General features: G+C 54.6%; 1 protein-coding gene across 1 annotated transcript in view; it reads left to right on the plus strand.

The window, feature by feature from the left end:
- AGRN (agrin) overlaps positions 1-19,372 on the plus strand; it is a 105,318-nt gene that overhangs the window by 66,781 nt on the left and 19,165 nt on the right. The window contains exons 6-20 of the mRNA XM_065696184.1: positions 117-341; positions 2,833-3,057; positions 3,159-3,365; positions 8,834-9,055; positions 10,555-10,749; positions 12,433-12,633; positions 14,058-14,203; positions 14,368-14,473; positions 14,765-14,878; positions 17,001-17,165; positions 17,510-17,653; positions 17,976-18,100; positions 18,414-18,519; positions 18,651-19,034; positions 19,183-19,317. Of these exons, the coding sequence (XP_065552256.1) occupies positions 117-341; positions 2,833-3,057; positions 3,159-3,365; positions 8,834-9,055; positions 10,555-10,749; positions 12,433-12,633; positions 14,058-14,203; positions 14,368-14,473; positions 14,765-14,878; positions 17,001-17,165; positions 17,510-17,653; positions 17,976-18,100; positions 18,414-18,519; positions 18,651-19,034; positions 19,183-19,317 (2,700 nt within the window). The remainder of the gene's footprint in view (positions 1-116; positions 342-2,832; positions 3,058-3,158; positions 3,366-8,833; positions 9,056-10,554; positions 10,750-12,432; positions 12,634-14,057; positions 14,204-14,367; positions 14,474-14,764; positions 14,879-17,000; positions 17,166-17,509; positions 17,654-17,975; positions 18,101-18,413; positions 18,520-18,650; positions 19,035-19,182; positions 19,318-19,372) is intronic.

Here is a 19,372-nt window from a genome sequence, read left to right on the forward strand (position 1 = left end):
CCTGCCCTTCCCCTGTTTCAGTTTAAACCATGTGTAGGTAGATACCACCGTGTGCCCGGCTCATTTATCCCATGGGAGCAGCTCATGCCTGTACCACGCTCTCCTTTCCCCTATAGGCTCCAAGGACCCCTGCGCAGAGGTGACCTGCAGCTTCGGCAGCACGTGCGTGCGCTCCACCGACGGCCAGTCAGCCAAGTGCGTGTGCCCATCGTCCTGCAGCGGCGTGCCCGAGAGCCCCGTGTGCGGCAGCGACGGCCGGGACTACCGCAGCGAGTGCCAGCTCAACAAGCACGCCTGCGACAAGCAGGAGAACGTCTTCAAGAAGTTCGATGGTGCCTGCGGTGAGTCCTCTCCTTGCCTTAAGAGCCTTTCCCCTTGGATTGAGAGCAGCAGGGAATGGCAAAGTCATGGAATGGGCTGGGTTGGAAGGGAGCTTAAAGCTCATTCGGTTCCAACCCCTTGCCATGCGCAGGGACACCTTCCACTAGAGCAGGTTGCTTCAAGCCCTGTCCAACCTGCCAGGGATGGAGCGTTTGCCACTTCTTTGGTCAATGTGTTCCACTCCTCATCACCTTTAAGGAAGTAAAGAACTTCCTTATCTCCAACCTGAACTTCCCCTGTTTAAGCTTAAACCCATCACCCCTGATGAAGAGTCCCTCTCCAGCATCCTTGTAGCCCCCTTCAAGTACTGGAAGATGCTCTAAGGCCTTCACGCAGCCCCTGTCTGTGTATGTCTTCATCAGCTCAAAACCAAGCTGGGCAGAAGAAGGTCGCTTTGTGGGTGATGGCTTCTGATGCTCAGACCAAACCAGCACTTCCCCTGCAGCGTTTGGCTGCGATTGTTCCTCTTTGGGACCCACTGACCTACAAAGCAGGGGGAACATCTGTGCTCCCTCCTTTTCCTTCTGCTGTTTCCCTGGGCCGGAATCCCCCGGCTGCTGGCTTTGGCAAGAAGCCCTTTGCTAGGTGACATCCTAGGGCTCGTGGGCAAGCAGCTCCCTCTAATTAAAGGAGCCCAACAGGCTCACATCCTGGAGCACAACCACTGCGAGGATGGCTTCCTCCACGGCTGTGGATCCTGGTAATTAAAAGCCACTGGGTTCATTAGGGAAACCATGGGATCAGGCAGGACACGTGCCAGACCAGTGTTTGTGCCCAGGGGGAAGGAGTGTGGGAGTGTGTTTGGGAAGGCTGCAAACCCTGAGGAGCTTCAGTGGTGTTTTCCCTGCTTGGTCCCAAGTAGGGTGAGATGGGAAGTGCAGAAGAGGTGCTGTCACACCAGGTTTGAGGGCAGAGAACAGGCTTTTGAGCCTCGCTGCTCCTTTGAGGTCCTCCTGGTTTTAGCTGGGCATCAGCAGGAACTCAGGCAGAGGGGTTATAGAACCTGAAAATAGCTGAAGGTCTGCACTCTGTTGGTCAGTGTAAGGCTTGAGGATGCACTTCAAGGCAGAGGAGGGAGCAGGGATCAACAGTCACACATACAGTCATACAGTCCCCATCATACAGTCATACATACAGTCATACAGTCCCCATCATACAGTCACACATACAGTCATACAGTCCCCATCATACAGTCATACATACAGTCATACAGTCCCCATCATACAGTCATACATACAGTCATACAGTCCCCATCATACAGTCACACATACAGTCATACAGTCCCCATCATATAGTCATACAGTCATACAGTCCCCATCATACAGTCACACATACAGTCATACAGTCCCCATCATGCAGTCATACATACAGTCATACAGTCATACAGTCCCCATCACACAGTCCCTGAGATAAATCTCTGTATCCGCCTCATCCCCAACCCCTCTAATGTGATCGGTCCCCACCTCCTCATCTGTTCCGCATCCTTGCCCCACTGCAGCAGCCTCATTTACCCACAGCCCCTTGAGTCCACACAAGATGTTCTTGCTTTACTGGGGTTGCAGAAGCCTCCAAAGGGGATAACACATCCCCGGCTCTCTGCTGGTGGGGCAGCAGCGAGCACAGGCAGCTCTTGCCAGAGGGGGAATAAGAGATGGATTGGGCAGGTCCTGTGGGAGCTCCTCCGTCTGCTTCGTTTCCATGATCACTGCATATGCTAAAGTGGTTAAAGCAAAAGACTTCAGCTGTGGCCCTGTCCTAGGCCAGCCTTCTGCAAGGGATGTAGGGTAGAGGGGAAGCCCCTCTCCAGCTTGTGAGAGGCTGGGGGAATGGGTTATTGTGTTGTTTTCCCCCCTTGTCAGCCTGGGACTGGTGGATGCAGGGATTTCAGACAAGTAGGATGAAAGGGGGGAGAGGTTCTGCAATTGCAGACAATGAATCAGCACTCTGCAGGTTCCCTGCTTGGCAAGGAAGAGGAAAACCTGGAGTAGGGATCAGTGAGCAGTCAGCACCTGGTTTACCCTTGTCTTTGGTATGCTAATGTGAGCTCAGCTTAGAGCAGTGGGGCAAGGCAGTGTGTGGCCCTGGCTGTTTTCCATGCTTTTCCAGCACTTTGGAAGGACAGGGAGGGAGAGTGGGATGGGAGTTCCAAGCATCTTGTAACGCACTTCGGACCTGGGAGGTTCGCCTGGATCAGGGTGTCCTTAGAGAGGGGTGAATGCAGCTCAGGGTGGGAAAAGAGGCAGAGCTCATCCCATCCAGCCATCGCTTTGGAAAGGGGGAGCGTGTGCGGAGTCCTCATGTGTGCGGATGTGGGGAGGAGGGCTGAGTACCACTGGGGAAGGATTGGAGCCTCTTGCTGCCGCCAGCCAAAGGGAACTGGGGCAGAGGAGCAAGCACCGCGGTGGTCAGGATGTGATTGTACCTGACCGTGTGCCCTGCCTCTGTGCACAGACCCATGTAAAGGCGTCCTCAACGACATGAACCGTGTGTGCCGGGTGAACCCCCGCACCCGGCGGGTAGAGCTGCTCTCCCGCCCCGAGACCTGTCCCCCGAAGAAGGAGCTTGTGTGCGGTGACGATGGGGTGACTTACGACAACGAGTGCGTGATGGGGCGCTCGGGGGCCATCCGGGGACTGGAGATCCAGAAGGTGCGTTCAGGGCAGTGCCAGCATCAGGGTAAGTACATCCCTGCATCCTTGGGAGTGATGGGAGCATTCGGGTTCCCGCTCCCTGTCCCCGGGAGTGGGGTTGAGCAGTGCTGTCCCTTCTCCCCATAGACAAATGCAAGGATGAGTGCAAGTTCAATGCCGTGTGCTTGAACCGCCGCGGCACCGCTCGCTGCTCCTGCGACCGCATCACCTGCGATGGTACCTACCGGCCCGTGTGCGCCCGCGACAGCCGCACCTATAGCAATGACTGCGAGCGCCGCAAGGCAGAGTGCCACCAGAAGGCTGCCATCCCAGTAAAGCACAGTGGACCCTGTGGTAAGCACTGGTGCCACCAGGCTGGTCACCCACAGGAGCACTGGTACCCCCACATCACTTCCCAGCCCCAGCAGCCACTTTAAGCCCAGCCTGTGTCAGTCCCTCCCATGCAGGTGATGCTGGGAAGCTGCAGGTAAGTCGTGAGCGGGTGCTCATCCTAAGTAAGACGCAGGTTTTCTTCAGTGTTGCAGCCAACAAGCCCTCGATATCCATTGCTCCCTGTTGGTTTTCCTCTCACAGTCCATGTGTGCGTGTTCCTCCTTGGTCTTGTCTCTGATGTGCTCAATGGGGAGAGTCATTTGTGTTTAAGCAGCACTAAGTGTCTGTGATGTCCAGCTGGAATCTCTCATTCACCACCATGCAGCTCCTATGCAGCCCATGCCATTCATTTCTCCTCCCAGGGTAGTGCCAGTCCCAAGCTCCTTCCATGCTTCCCCCTCCATGCCTGCCTGCTTCTCTCAGCTCCAGGTATCTCCGTAAGGAACTCTAAAGCCTCTTTGGACGTCTCACCGTGTCTTTGTCTCATCTCTGGGAGCAGCTTTTGACCTTTTCCAATGGATGCTTTATCAGGAGGCTGTGATAGGATGGGACTTGGTGTCCTTAGGATGTTGGGAACGTCCAATTTTAACATCATTGCACAGAGAATGAAGGAAGTTGAGCACAGCCACTGGGCTGATTTGTATGAGTTGAACTGTTTCATTTCACCTCAATTTGGGTTTTGCTACACCTGGAACTGTGTCCTATTATTTCAAGCTGCTGTTTCACAAGGTATCAGTGGTATCAAACCTGAAACACTCAGGATTTAGGCCCCATGTTGTGGACCTGTTTTGTTGGCTTTGTGCTCCTGCAGTGGGTTTTGAACGCTGCCCAGCCCCAGCTGCTTGAAACCCCTTTTGTCAGGCTCCCAAACCCACGCTCAATACCATCACAAACTGTGAGTTTTAATCATCCCTTTCACCGTGTTTCTGATGGGTGAATGATGAGGAGTCACTTCCCCACATTCTCCCTATAGGGAGATCAACACAGGCACCTTCCAGTCCTCTCTGCTGCAGGGAGCCTGGTGCTGGATGTCGACCAGGAGCCTTGCCAAAGCCTGGAATTCGTTTTCCTGCCCTGTTGTGCCACTGTGGAGGTGTGAATGGCCACTGGGGCATGGCAAGGCAGGCTGCCTTGGTGCAGGGGTGAAGCAAGGTGTCTGTAGCTCCTGAGATGCACTGGGGCCAGATGATGTTTGCAGCTGGGTCTTTGGGTGGTGGTGCCTTGGGCTCTCTACAAACCCTTCCTGTATCTCCTTTAGCATCAGGACCTTGCTGAGGCTTCCCAGATTCCTAGGGTAAGCAGAGGGCTCATGGCACACACGCATCATTCCCAACCCATTCAGTGCAGTGAGGCCAGTGGGCAGTGGAATCTGGTCCCTATACGTCTGCTGTTCCTCTCTTTCATTTTAGCCTCTCTTCCTGCAGGCGAGGACAGGAGATGCGCACATCTGCTTTCTGGAGCTGCATCCTTATGGGGTGGGAGCAAACAGAGCCTGTAATCCAGGGAAGCAGATCAAAGCTGAGGCTTTCACATCCAGATGACAGCTCCAGGCAGCCCTGTAGCAAACCACCATGAGGTGTGGGCAAGCCTTTGGTCTCCCCATCAGCTTAGGAAAGCATGTTCTGTCTGAGCCTGTTGGAGCACGTCCTCCTCTGTGGCACCAGTTCTCAATGTGATGATGTGCTCAATGTGAGATGGGGAATGGGTTTAGAAATGCAGATTGGGGTGGTGATGCTGCTTTCCAGCTGGTGTGAGAACACGGATCGCTGTTGGTGGTACCAGCTTCTCTCCTGGTTGGATGCTTCTGCTGGATGCAGGGTGCAAGTCCTCATGGGACACTCGGTAGTGGGTAAGAACAGGGGATGAGGGAGCCACAGGTTCTGTTTGCAACCAGCACCCATACTGGGGAGCATGGGGAGTTCATCCGTGTGCTGTGAGGATGCAGGAGATGCATGGAGCTGGGGAAGGAAAGGGAAAAGGAAAAAGACAATGAAAAGGAAAAAGAAAAGCTAAAAGAAAGGAAAAGGAAAGGGAAAATGAAAATGAAAAATAACAGGAAAAGGAAGGATGGGCCATTAGTATGGTCACAGTGGTTTAATCTCCCACATGTACCCGTCTAAGGAACTCGAAGCTCTGCTGCTCTTTTCCTGCGGCAAGGCAAAGGATGCAAAGCCAAACAAAACAGTCCAGGCCTTGTTTTAATCCTTCTCTCCTTTGACACTGTGACGGTGCAGCTGAGAACGAAGGGATGGGATGAGACCGATGCGGACAGGAGGTGGAGGGAAGGTGTCTGTAGTTGCATCTGTCTTCTCCTCCCTGCCTCTCTCTGCTCTTCCTTCCCTGTCTTTCTCCCTCTGCTTTCTCTCTCTTTCCTTTCTTGTCTGTGTCTTGTGTTTTACAGTGTTGCCTGTTTGGAGGAAGGAATTGTGTCCTCGCAGCACCCTCCTGCTCCCTACCCGGACATCTCTGCTAGGAGGTCGGCTCTCTCCCCTTCTCCATAGCCAGGGACAGTCCTGGCCTCTTCTCACTGCTCCCCGCCTCTCTAGTTTCGCTTGAGAGCCCCTGGGATGGAGACATTGCCCTGGGTTTGCTCCCATCCCTCATCCCAAACCCTTCCTGCTGGAATGGAAATGCCTCGCAGTGCACTGGGGTCTTGTCCGGTCCTTGCTGTGGCTTGACCCTCCGAGGCACGTGAGAGTGGGAGCAGAGGTGGGTGCTGTGAGCTCCCGGCTCCTTAGCAAGCCCCTCTTTGGCTCGTACATCAGTCTGGACTGCTCCTGGTTGATCTTACCTCTCCTTGTGCCCCCAACTAACCCTCCTTTCTTCCCCACCTCCTCCTTCCTAGAGACTTCTGCCTGCCTGGGTCTGTGCTGCTTGTCCCTCTGCTCCCCATAGTGTGTGTCACGCTTGTCTGTGCAAGTCCAGCGGGAAGGGGATCCACAGGGATTGCAGATTCCCCAGTACCCAGCAGAGCACCACGTGCCTTTGGGAAGCACTGAGGAACTGGGCTTCAGATGCGGCTCTTCCCTAGGAATGCTCCCTGTGGAGCTGGGGATGGAGCCCGCTGGGTGTCATGGGCACAGATTGGTGGGGTGTGATGGGTTACAAAGCAGCTTCAGAGCCTCTTCTCCATAGCCACCATCAAGCAGGGCTTGTAGGAGAGCTCAGCGTCCCCAGGGCTTGCTTAGGCCTTGGCAAAGCTTGGTAGCAGGTGGGGATCGTGCCTTTGAACCCATTAGGGTGCAGGATGAGCATTTTGCTTGCTCCGTGCCTCAGTTTCCCTGCCTACAGAAGGACCAGGAATCAAAGCTGGTCTTGGTTATAGCACAGCTTAAGGTCCTTGCTCAGTAGGTCCTCATTATACCCACTCACATCAAACCTGGTGCCAGAACCTCTGTTGATATCTGCTGGTACCCAAGGCTGTGTGTGATAATTCCCAGGCTGGGATTCAGGCTGTGAAGCAGCTTCATGTGCCCCATCTCTGCAGGTTTGCCTGCTCCATAAGAGCAAGGGACGTCAGGGCAGTGCTCTCCATCAGGCCTGACACCTCCCTGCACTCTCACTCTTGCTCCTTTGCTCCCCAATAGAGTGAATTTGGACTTCAAATGAGTTTGCTTCATGCTTTGCTCATTGCATCCTTACTGCCTGTGTCCAGCAGAGGAGCTTTCCCCATGTGTCTCTGTGTTTGAAGGGACATCATTATGGTATAGATGTTGCTTTAGAAAGGAGAAACACAAGCAGGAGATGGGAGCAGCATCACAGGGCTCAGCACAGCAGGGAGCTGGTCTCTAGGAGCTGCTCACAGGCAATTCCACTGCAGGAAGGTTGGGATGCAGTTGAAAGGGCAGGGATGAAGTACTGCCCATGTGCCTGAGCTGTCCCCCTCTTCCCTGTTCCTATGCACACCTTTGGCTCCAAGTCTTCACTTGGTAGCTGCTTCCCAAAGAGCCAAATCCAGATCCCAGTGGTTGTGCCCATGGGTCATTTCTCACTAGTTGAGAGCATGCAGCCAGGCTCCTGAGGGCTTGAGCCTTGCTCTTGGTCCTAGCATGGGAGGAAAACAGACCTGATGCCCTGTGCCATCAGGCTCTGGAGGGCTTTGCCTTTCCCACCACACTCTGTGCCCACCTCACTCTTTGCTGTTGGTGGGGCTGTGTCTGCGTGTTACATCCATCTCCTCTTGGCTGCATTGTCTGTTCCCCACATGTGTTTTGTCCTGTGTCCTTGTCACTGTTCCGCACGGATTAAATCTGTGTCCTTTCCTTGCCCCACGTCCTCAGGGCTCTTGTCTTGAGGCACAAGAAAGGGTTGTTGGCAGTGCTGGGTTTCCCCTCAGCAGCATGGTCAGTGCTTCTGGATGGTGGAGAGCATTCCTGATGGGACATGCAAGCAGGTTGGGAACTGGGGAGGACCATAGGTAGAGGTCCATAGGATGCAGCCTTTTCTCTTTGCTATCACCATCACTGGTGATGGGGATCCTGAAGGGAAGGTGCCATGAGCTTGGCTGACTTTGATAAAGCAGCTCCAGTCTGTGAGCAGAGGGGACTGTTGCTGCCTCTCAGCCTGCAATAGATGCTATGGGGCATCACCCATCCCTAGGGAGCTCGATGCCCGAGGACTGGGCTGAAGCAAGGACACCAGGTCTATTCCTCCTGCTGCCCAGCAGCTCCCTGGCCTTCCCAGCATCAGCTTCCAAGAGGAGGGGATGGGAGCTGACATGGGGAGAGGAGAAACAGGCCTTGTGGTGAATTCCAGTGTCCGCTCCAGCCAGGTCTTCCTGGGAATTGCCACAGGGTATTAAATGAGCTGTTCAGGAGGATGTGGACCTCAGTGGAGGGGATGATCCCTCTGTGAGCTTTGTGGCTCCTGGTGCCAGGTACAACACGATGATGTATTGAGGGTCCTGGAGCATCAAGAACCACACTGAGAAGGGCTTTCTGCTGCCTCTTGCTGGTCATTCAGATCTGACTTTACAGGGCTGTGGCACCACTGCTGCTTCCAAAGAGCCAGCAATGAGGAGCATCAGTCGGTGTTGCCCTCCCTCAACACATGATGTGAGCTCCTGGGGACACCCAGACAATGGGGTTTGGTGCAGAAGCCCATGGGGATGATCCCAGTTTTAGCCAGCCCTTTAAGGCAGAGTGTAGCAGGGATGGGAATGGGATAGAGGAAGCAAGTCAGGAATCCCCATCACAGCATGCAGGGAGAAGACCTTGTGCCTGCTTCCCATCCCTAACCTCTGCCACGCATGGGGACAATGCTGGAGGGTGCAGGGTGCCACGGCCAGGACCAGTGTGCATTTGCCATGGCTTGGGGGAGGCAGGCGCGATGCTGGGGATGCTGGCATGCCTTGCTGCGCGCGGTGCCACGCGATGCTGTGGGAAGCAATGCACTCAAACCAGTGCCTTTCTCTCTGTGTCCCTGTGCAGACCTGGGCACGCCGAGCCCGTGCCTGAGCGTGGAGTGCACCTTCGGGGCCACGTGCGTGGTGAAGAACCAGGAGGCTGTGTGTGAGTGCCAGCAAGTGTGCCAGGGCCGCTACGACCCGGTGTGCGGCACCGACAACCGCACCTACGGCAACCCCTGCGAGCTCGACTCCATGGCCTGTGTCCTCAAGAGGGAGATCAAAGTGAAGCACAAGGGGCCCTGCGGTAAGAGCTGAGCCCATTGGAACCCATTGCCATGAACAGGGACCCCTTCCACTGGAGCAGCTTGCTCCAAGCCCCTGTGTCCAACCTGGCCTTGAGCACTGCCAGGGATGGGGCAGCCACAGTTCCTCTGGGCACCCTGTGCCAGCGCCTCACACCCTCACAGGGAAGGATTTCTCCCTAATATCACATCTAACTCTCCCCTTCGTCAGGTTCAAGCCATTCCCCTTGTCCTGTCCCTACATCCCTTGTCCAAAGCCCCTCTCCAGGTTTCCTAGAGCCCCTTTAGGCACTGGAAGGCTCCTTTAAGCAGCCCCATTCCCAACCTGCACGGCTTCAGGCTTTGTGCTGTAGATAGAAACCTCCTGTCCAACAGTCTGCACAGCCCAAGCAGGGGGCTGTAGCATCTTCCCTCCCCCGTGCAAAGGCAGCAGCTGCTGTGTGAAAGAAAAATAAGAAACCTCATCTTGGAGCCAAATTCCTTGTGCACTGAATGGCAGGGAGGGAAGAGGGTGTTTGAAGGGGAAAATGAAGCAGTGAATCACTAAATACCCAGGAGTCAGGGGATGCGCTGGCTGGAGTCTGGTCCCTCCTGCACTGAGTGATGGCTCATTGAGTTGTTAGGAAGATAAACGTCTTCCCTGACCCAGACTGCATGTGATGTGTGTGTTTGCAGCAGGCATGTGAGGGTCCCTCTATGGGATGCATCAGTGATGTGAATGATGCTGGGTTATCCATGTGCCCAGCACTGCTGTGCCCTGATGAACCAATGGAAGACAGTTTCCACCTTCCCAACTGAGTGCATCCCACCCTGATGTGTAAATCCCGCTGCCTCTCTCCCCTTGGACACAGGCTGCTGGGATGCTGCTTCCTCCTCCCAGGGCTGGGACTGATTTATCACTCCTCATAATTCCCCTCTGCCTTGTGCTCTCTCCCACCTCCTGTTTAGCTGCATCAGCACCAGTGACACTTCATCACTGCTAGCCCTGGTCCTGATGGCTTTTATGAGTAGTTATTGCCTCGGAGCCTGACTCTTCCTCCTCCTGCAGCCCTCACCTCTGCTCCTTCCCTTGCACTGCTTCCAACAAGGCTGCCGGCATCTGCAGGATGAGGAGGAGGAGGTTGCAGTGGGGCTTTATTTCATAGAATAATGGAATGGTTTGGGTTGAAGGGAGCTTGAAGCTCATCCGGTTCCAACCCATTGCCATGAACAGGGACCCTTTCCACTGGAGCAGCTTGCTCCAAGCCCCTGTGTCCAACCTGGCCTTGAGCACTGCCAGGGATGGGGCAGCCACAGCTTCTCTGGGCACCCTGTGCCAGCGCCTCAGCACCCTCATCGTAAAGTATTTCTTCCTAATATCACACCTAACTCCCCCTTTGTCAGTTTAAAGCCGTTCCCCCTTGTTCTACCACTACATACCCACAGCGACAGCTCCTCCCCATTGCACACCGAAGCCGTGCCTGCTGCCCTAACCTCCCGCTGTTGTCCCTTGTGTGCACAGAGCGCTGTGGCAAGTGCCAGTTTGGAGCCATCTGCGAGGCGGAGACGGGGCGCTGCGTGTGCCCCACCGAGTGCGTGCCCTCCTCGCAGCCTGTCTGCGGCACCGACGGCAACACGTACGGCAGCGAGTGCGAGCTCCACGTGCGCGCCTGCACCCAGCAGACCAACATCCTGGTGGCAGCACAGGGAGACTGCAGTGAGTCCGGCACCGTCCCCTCCTTCCCTCCTCTCGTTCCAATGGTGTGGCAGAGAGGATGCTCTGCCCCATTGGCCACCCGGGTCTTGCTGAGATGTTTGGATGTGCCCATTGAAGGCTCCCCTTATTCTCCCGTCTCATTCCCATGGCATGTCAGAAAGGATGCTCTGCCCCGTTGGCCATCCAGGTCCTGCTGAGATGCTTGGATGAGCCCATCCAAGGCTCCCCTTATTCCCTCATCTCATTCCATGGCATGTCAGAGGGGATGCTTTGCCTCATTGGCCACCCAGGTCCTGCTGAGATGCTTGGATGTGCCCATCCTGTAGCCCACGGGTTTGCCTAACCCTAACCTTAACCCCAGGGTTGGGATGTGGAGAGGGTCTCCCTAGTGCTCCTCCTGATGCCTTTAATGGTTGCATTGACGACTTCCCAGCAGGATCAGCCCCAGGATAACAGGGAGTCATGGTTTAGACCCAGCTGAAGCAGGGATACAGGGATGCCCAACAGCCTGGTCCTGAGCTTGGCCACTTGGACACCCTCCCTGAGGCTTTTCACCTTGTCTGGTGTGATTTTCCCTTTTGGCTTCACAAGAATTGGGCATTTTGACTCTTTCCAGCAGTTTCTCCTTTTTAACCCCAGTGGTTATGCTTTTCCCATCATAGGTGGTATCTGCCCTCTGAGCCAAGCAAAGAAACTCAATAGCCGTTGAGGCAAACAAATTGGGTTAAAGCCATGTTAATAGCTACCATCAGGACTGAAAGCATCGGGGGTCTGTCTGATCACACAGCTCATCTCAGTAGCTTTCCCTTCCCTCCATCCCCTGGGGTTAATTCCTCTTTGCTCATGTGCTTTCTCCCCACTCCCCAGCGCAGGGAACTGTCTGTGCTGTTTTCTTAATGAATTAAAAGCCATGCCTAGGTTCTTCATTAGGGTAAATGCTGCTTTGGTTAAAGCAATGCCCTGAGCCTCATAAAACCTGTCCAGCTGGGGCTGGTGTTCCAGGGATGAGCTGTGCATGGAGATGCTCTCTGCGTTTGGGAGAGAACAATGGAGTGCGACAGATCACTCTTGGTGCTGTGAGCAGGAAGAGGCTGGAACCAGGGTACACCATAAGAGTAAATGGGATTTATTACTGGTGTCCTAGAAAAGTGTTGGACACAACAGCTATGGGTGTTGATGGGAATCAGGAATGCTCAGGACTGACACAAGGAGGATGGAGAGAGGAAGGGGCTCATCCCTTTTTCAAAGTGACGAGGGATAGAAGAGGAAGCTGCACCAGGGCAGGTTTAGATGGAGCTGAGGAACAATTCCTTCCCCAGAGGGTGCTCCGGCATTGGAAGAGGCTGCCCAGGGCAGGGCTGCAGGCACCATCCCTGGAAGCATTCACACACCGTATAGACAAGGCTCTTAGTGCCATGTGTTAATGGTGGCCTTGGCAGTGCTGAGGAAGGGTTGGATTTGATCATCTTAAAGCTCTTTTCCGATCCCATTGAGTCCATGGTTCCATAACACCTTTCCGTTGCAGACTCTTTGCATGCTTCAACCAACCAATACCAACCTGCTCTGGCGAAGGAGAACTTGCTTTTGAGGGCACGTTGTTCATGGTCCCCATCTCTCTGACGTGGGGTAGTTGACCACAGAGACCCCCTCAGTGCATGACCATGGTTCCTCCCTCTGTCCCAGAGTCCTGCGGCAGCTCGGTGTGCTCCTTCGGCAGCCGCTGTGTCGGTGGGCAGTGCGTGTGCCCGCGCTGCGAGAGGCAGCCCCTCGCCCCTGTGTGCGGCACCGACGGCATCACCTACCCCAACCAGTGCGAGCTGCGCGTGGCCTCCTGCCAGCACAAGAAGAGCATCGAGGTTGCCCGGATGGGGCCGTGTGAGGATGGTAGGTTGATGCCGTCCCTCCAGCCCTGCAGGTGGGAATGGGGAGGGAAAGGGTGAGGAAGGAGTGAGGATGGGCACAGTGTGCTGCCCTGTGACACCCTGACATCCCCATCGGGTCCCAGTGATGCTCTCCTTCCCTCCCGTCACCCTGTGCACTGCATCCATCCCTTTCCCCTTTGTCTTCCTGTATCCAGCAGTAATGAGAGGTGACACATCCTAATGAGCGGGGCAAGGAGCTGATCACTGCTTGAATTTCACCCTTCAGCAGGTCACAGGAAACAGAGATGTTCCTGGAATAGGGAGCTTGGCTGCTGCTTTGCTTCCCTCTGCCCCAGAGCTGCTCCCATGGCCAGGATTGACTCAGCACTGAGCACCAACGTCCTGGGGTTGGCTGTACCATGCTTGGTCAGGCTAAGAGCTAAGAACCTGCTGTTTTCCACTGTAGGGGAATAGCTCTGGGTTAACAATGGCTGAGTCCAAGTTAAGGGGTGCTGACCTGTTGAGCTGATATTCTCTGGCTCATTGCATATGTAGTCGAGCTGGAAAGGACATCAGTGCCATGGCAGAGCTTAGGCAGAGGAGAAGACATAACACAGTGTTTGATCACAGCCCTCCTTGGGGAATTTCAGGCTGATGTCCCTCTGGGAAAAGATCTTAAATAATTCCCTGTGTAATGCCAGATCCCAGCCTTTGATCACTCAATAAAAAGGGCCAGGTTTTCCTTTCTCCCCCCCTCTTCCCTTTTAAGAAGCCTTTGAAATCAGGAACATCTCTCTCTTGATGCTGGAGCTCTGAGCATCTAATGGGGAGGCAGCCAGGCTAGGGACAGGGTTTATGTATTGTTATGAATATCTGCATAACTGAACTTCACATTAACCCCAACCCCATCCCCATCTGCTTTCCATGTCTATATTATCAGCAGCAATCTCCCTGCTGCACTCTGTACTTGGGAGGGCAGAATGGGAAGGAATCAGATCAAAGCATGGAGTTAAGCTGTCGTCAAGTCAAGTGACATCCCTTCTTCCTGTGTGTGGCTATTAGATATCTGATCTCCAGGTAGCCTACAGGGTGCTTGTAGCTGCAGGATCCTTGCTTTAGGTGCTGCAGTGATGCTGTGGAGAGGAAGATCTCAGGCCAAGTGCTAAGGAATCACTTTGCAGTTTTCATCATGTAGGGGTAGCACTATGTTGTAACAGCGATGGGAGAATCCGTGTTCTCCAAGGGATAATGCAGATTGAGGTCCACAGATTTGAGGTCCAGCATAAGCATCCTAATATACATGGGCCCAGGATCCTGGGGTTGCAGAGGTTCAATCTGCTGTGATTTAGACGGGTCTGTGGACTGCAAGGGCACAGCCTCATGTCAGGGCTTTGGCCCCATCCCCTCTGCTCTCCCCTTTCTCACCATCATCCTCCTTCACTGCAGAGTGTGGCTCGGGGGGCTCGGGCTCCGGCGATGGGTCCGAGTGTGACCAGGACCGGTGCCGGCAGTATGGGGGCTGGTGGGACGAGGATGCAGAGGATGACCGCTGTGTGTGTGACTTCACCTGCCTGGCAGTGCCACGCAACCCGGTAAGCACGCTCAGCACCTCCGGGCTGCACGCTGCTCCTCTCCTCTCTTCTCCCTGGTGCCTTTCCCGCATGCTTCCTGCGCAGGAGAGAGCATCCCATGGATAAGGAACCTGCCTTCCTGTGCCAGGGGCTGCCCTGAGCGGCTTCCATCCATGTCCTGGCAGGTTTGTGGCTCTGATGGTGTGACCTACACCAACGAGTGTGAGCTGAAGAAGACACGGTGCGAGAAGCGCCAGGATCTCTATGTCACTAGCCAAGGAGCCTGTCGTGGTGAGTGCCCAAAGGCAGCCAGCCTGGTGTCCTACAGGGACATGTCCCCTGTCCCTGGGGCTAAGCAAGGAAGTGCTCACTTAAGGACACAGCAATGTCTGTGTTGGTTTAGCTGATCCCTGCTGCATCATTCCTGTTTCATGCCCTTTGCTTTCCCTTACCAAGGGTAGGACCGCATCTCATCGCTTGTTCCCAGCATCTCTGCAAGGACCATGTGGTTTTGCGGGATGGTTCATTGGGAATACTGCCCTGTGCCAAGGATAACCTCTGCTTCTCTGCCTTCCTCTGCAGCCATTGCCACAACCCCACCACCTCTCCTGGTTGTGCACTGCAGCCAGACCATCTACGGATGCTGCCCAGACAACATGACCTTGGCGCTTGGAGTGGGTGCTGCTGGATGCCCAAGTGAGTGAATATTGTGTTCTTGTCTTGGTGGGCATGAAGGACCTTCAGGGATGGCTGGAAGGCAGGAGAGAGTGGGCGGAGCAGGGATTTGGGGGTCCCATCCCATGGGAAACATCCCATTCTTCTGCTAACTGGTGACTCTCAGGCTCCATTTACCCCCATCTCCAGGCTCCCAGCGTGCACACATGGAGATGTGCACACATGCTTCACCTTCTGTATCTACTAGTGATGCTCTTGTCCTTGCAATAGCCCCAAGTCAACTGCCAGGTCTAAGTCCTTCTCCAGTGCAGGAGGACAGGATGGTGGCATCCCTGGCAGTGTTCTAGGCCAGGTTGGATGGGGCTTGAAGCAACCTGCTCTAGCGGAAGGTGTCCCTGTTCATGGCAATGGGCTGGAACTGGATGAACTTTAAGGTCCATTCTGACCCAAGCCATCCTGTGATTCAGCTGCATCCATGCTGGATGCCCCAGAAGGTGCCTTTAGGACCAGAATGTGCCTTCAACACGCTGCTAGAGGCTGAGGGCTTTTCACTGGTCTGAGTGACACAAGTATTGCCCATATCCTTGCAGTGCAGGCTGAGGTGGAAGAGAGCTTTCATGTTCACCTTCTGCAGGCCACCCATGGTTGGTGACTGCACTGTGCAGGAAGCTGAGCTGGCAAATGCTTCATTAATATTTATTAAATGATTATCAGAGCCAGCACTTAAGCAGGAGCAGCACTTTGAAAGGCATTAGCAAGCTCTTACCAGCTGAGGCTGTGACCGCCCATTAGGGAAACCCATTACCCTGTGGAGACATGTTCACACCATGCTTGGGCCTGGCTAATGCCCTCCTGATGAGGCTGTAGTGCTCTTTAATGCGCTGTATCATTTAACAAGCAGTATTCAGAGAGGGTCCAGGGATGTCCTGGAAGGAGGTGCATGGAATGGGCTGGATGGATGCTGGAAGAGCAGGGAGCAGAGCAATAAGGGGATGGTCAGGGTGATGTAAGTGAAGACAAAAGCATTTTGCTTCCAGCATCACCCTGCCAATGGTACCAATATTCCTGTGTCTCTGATGGAACTCCTGTCCCCCACCTTCCAATCCATGGACACAGCTTCCCAACCGACTGGGATTCATTATCCCACCAGTTTCTGTCCCACCTATGCTGGCAGCAAGCACACATCAGTGCGACAACAGATGACACGGACTCCTCTCTTGAGGTGAAGAGAAGACCCTTTATTGAGATACAGCTCAAGTTTCATAGCCCCGGCCCCAGCCCCGCAAGGTGCTACACTGCAATTTTCAGTTCCCTTGTTTCTATGTAGAGTATTACTCACAAGATTATTACATTATTCCTATTCCTTTGCACAGCCTTATCTCATGCTCATCTTATGATCACACTATTGCTAACACAGCATCCATCGTATAATCACATTATTGCACACGCAGCGTCTACACGTTCCATTCTTGTCCAGAGTCAGTTCCTTGTTCTTTCTCTGGTTCCTTTTCTCTTCTTTATTTTTATCTCTCCAAAGCCTGCGTCCAACCATCTGTATGAAGTCCCAGCCGCTGCACCCATCCTCCACACATCAGGATGTAATTACCACTCAGCTTGTAGCCCCCAGGGCAGATTTATCCCCTCCTGCCTGTTCTGGACATGCCATTTCCCTGCCTCTGGAAGGCTGGGGATGTGCACATGCACCCAACTTGCTGCTCCTGTGTTCTCCCTTTCTCTCCGTCTCTGCCCCACGTCCCCTTCCCACTGTTCCCTGGGGATTAAGGCAGCGTCTCTCTGTCTATCTTTGGATCGCTTCCTGCCATCAAGTTCCTAATTAATGAATTAATAATAAACTTCTAATAGCTTCCTTCCCCTTTGATGTTAATAATGAGAGAGGAGTTCTTGATGACAGCAAAGCAGGCAGGTTCATCCCCGGAGGTTTAGTTCCCCCCCTTGTAGATGGAGCAGAGAAGTGTTGAGAGCAGATGGTGAAACCTCCTTTTGCCCACCGTGGTCCAGCCCTGGCTGAGCATCTCAGTGGTCCCTCCACCACGATGCAGATGCCATGGCAGGGGGTTGGATTTAGATAATCCTAAGGTCCTTTCCAACCCAAACCATTCCATGATTCTATGTTTGCCCACAGGTACCTGTCAGTGCAACCCCTATGGCTCCTATGGAGGAGCCTGTGACCCCACCACGGGGCAGTGCTCCTGCAAGCCCGGCGTGGGGGGCCTCAAGTGCGACCGCTGCGAGCCCGGCTTCTGGAACTTCCGTGGCATCGTCACCGACAGCAAGAGCGGCTGCACCCGTGAGTGTGGCCATCACCCCATCCCACAGTGATGCTCCAGAGCATCCCTCCTATGAGGAGAGGTTGCGGGAGCATGTTCTGTCTAAAGAGAATGGGATCTCATTGAGGGACTCTTCATCAGGGACTGTAGCAATAGGACAAGGGGTGATGGGTTCAAACTGAAATGGGGAGTTCAGGTTGGATGTAAGGAAGTTCTTCCCTGTGAGGGTGCTGAGGCCCTGGCACAGGGTGCCCAGAGAAGCTGTGGCTGCCCCATCCCTGGCAGTGCTCAAGGATGATCTTAAGGTCCTTGGATGTGCTTGGCTCACCAACAAACCAGTATCTTCTTTCCCTTTCTTGCCCAGCCTGTAACTGCGACCCAGTGGGTTCGGTGCGTGATGACTGCGAGCAGATGACTGGCCTGTGCTCCTGCAAGACTGGTATCACTGGCATGAAGTGCAACCAGTGTCCCAATGGCAGCAAGATGGGCACAACTGGCTGTGAGAAAGGTGAGGTGCCACAGGGATTGTGTGGGGCACCAAGAGTGGGTGCTTGGATAATGCTGATCCTGGAAGAAAAGCATCCCTCCCACCCTGCGTGCGTGTGCTTTGGGGTGAAGGGGTCCCCATTCCTGGCTGGGTTCCTGTTATCTGTGCATAAGGGACTCTGTCTTTTGGGGGAAAGACTGTCTTGTCCATCAGTCTGAACTGGAAGAGCTAAGACCTACTGGGAGGAGAGAGGGATTTCATTATATAGCCTGTTTCTTCATGCTTGGTATGTGCTTTGTTGATCATCTCTTCCCATCTCTTCCCCCTTTTCTCCCTACCCCAGACCCATCAGCCCCAAAATCCTGTGAGGAGATGAACTGCGAGTTTGGGGCCTCCTGTGTGGAAGTCAATGGCTTTGCCCACTGCGAGTGCCCATCCCCGCTCTGCTTGGAGGCCAACATGACCAAGGTTTGTGGGCCTGAGCAGCGTGCTGGGGACGGGTGGCCCATTGGGATGGTGTGGGCAGCATGACTGTGATGGCTCTTTTCCACCCGAAGAAGGAGGAAGGGATGTTTGGTCACTCTTTGAAGGGTGACATGAGTTGTACATGTCCCCCAGCAGAGCTGGATGCTCTGAGCATGATTGCTCCTGGGCTTCCGCAATGGTCCCTCTGTGCCTCTAAAGGACCCTGCAAAGCTTCCAGCACTTAGAGATGGGTTCATTTTGCCCGGTGCTTGGAGGAGGCCCGAGGCACAGCTCACATTTCACCTCTGCATCCCAGGTGTGTGGCTCTGATGGTGTCACCTATGGGGACCAGTGCCAGCTGAAGACCATCGCCTGCCGGCAGGGACAGATCATCACAGTGAAACACATGGGGCAGTGCCATGGTGAGTGTCTGCTGCTCTCAGTGCTGTGCCACACACTCGCCATGGGCCTGGCTGTGGTTCCTTGCTGTGCCACGGCTCTTCACAGCAGGGAAGATGCCTCCTTACCTACCCCATCCTCCTTCTCCTTTCAGAGTCCATCACTCACACCAGCCACATCCCACCACCAACACCACTGCCAACAGTGCCCTTGGACAAGCTGATGCTCCCTCCACCACTGCGGCTCACCACCCAGGCTCCGGAGCCCACCGAGCTGCCCACCAGCTCCCTGCTGTTGGAAGCCAAGCCTACTCAAAGAGGTCACCCTACAACGAGGCGCGTCACCACTGCCAGACCCGCCACCACCCCATGGATGACCCACGGGGTGTATAAGACCACTGTCCGCCCTCTTTCCACTGCACCAGTGGTCCTGGCCACCACGCAGCCTGCCTATGTTGAATCAGGCAGTGCAGAAGGCAGCGGAGACCAGGAGATGGGTATCAGTGGAGACCAGGAATCAAGTGGGGCAGGCTCTGCCGGTGAGTGTGCTCTGCTTAGGCTTGGCTTGGCAGGTTGGTTGTGGGCTAAACCATACCCTGTGCCACTGACAACATGAAGCCGTGAAGCTCTGACACAGAGGTGAGGTCTTACCTCCTGCTGGTGAATGCTCCTCTTGATGCCCTGCAGGGGAAGAGGAGGTGGAGGAAAGCCAAGTAACTTCCACCCCAGCTATCGAGAGGGCGACGTGCTACAACACCCCGCTGGGATGCTGCTCGGATGGCAAGACTGCAGCTGCGGATGCTGAAGGCAGCAACTGTCCGGGTGAGTTTGTCCCTAGGGATGGGCTCTGCGGTCCCTTTCAGTGATCAGGGGTCAG

Source organism: Lathamus discolor, chromosome 16 (genome assembly GCF_037157495.1).
Source record: "Lathamus discolor isolate bLatDis1 chromosome 16, bLatDis1.hap1, whole genome shotgun sequence".
In the NCBI taxonomy this organism is placed as follows: Eukaryota; Metazoa; Chordata; class Aves; order Psittaciformes; family Psittacidae; genus Lathamus; species Lathamus discolor.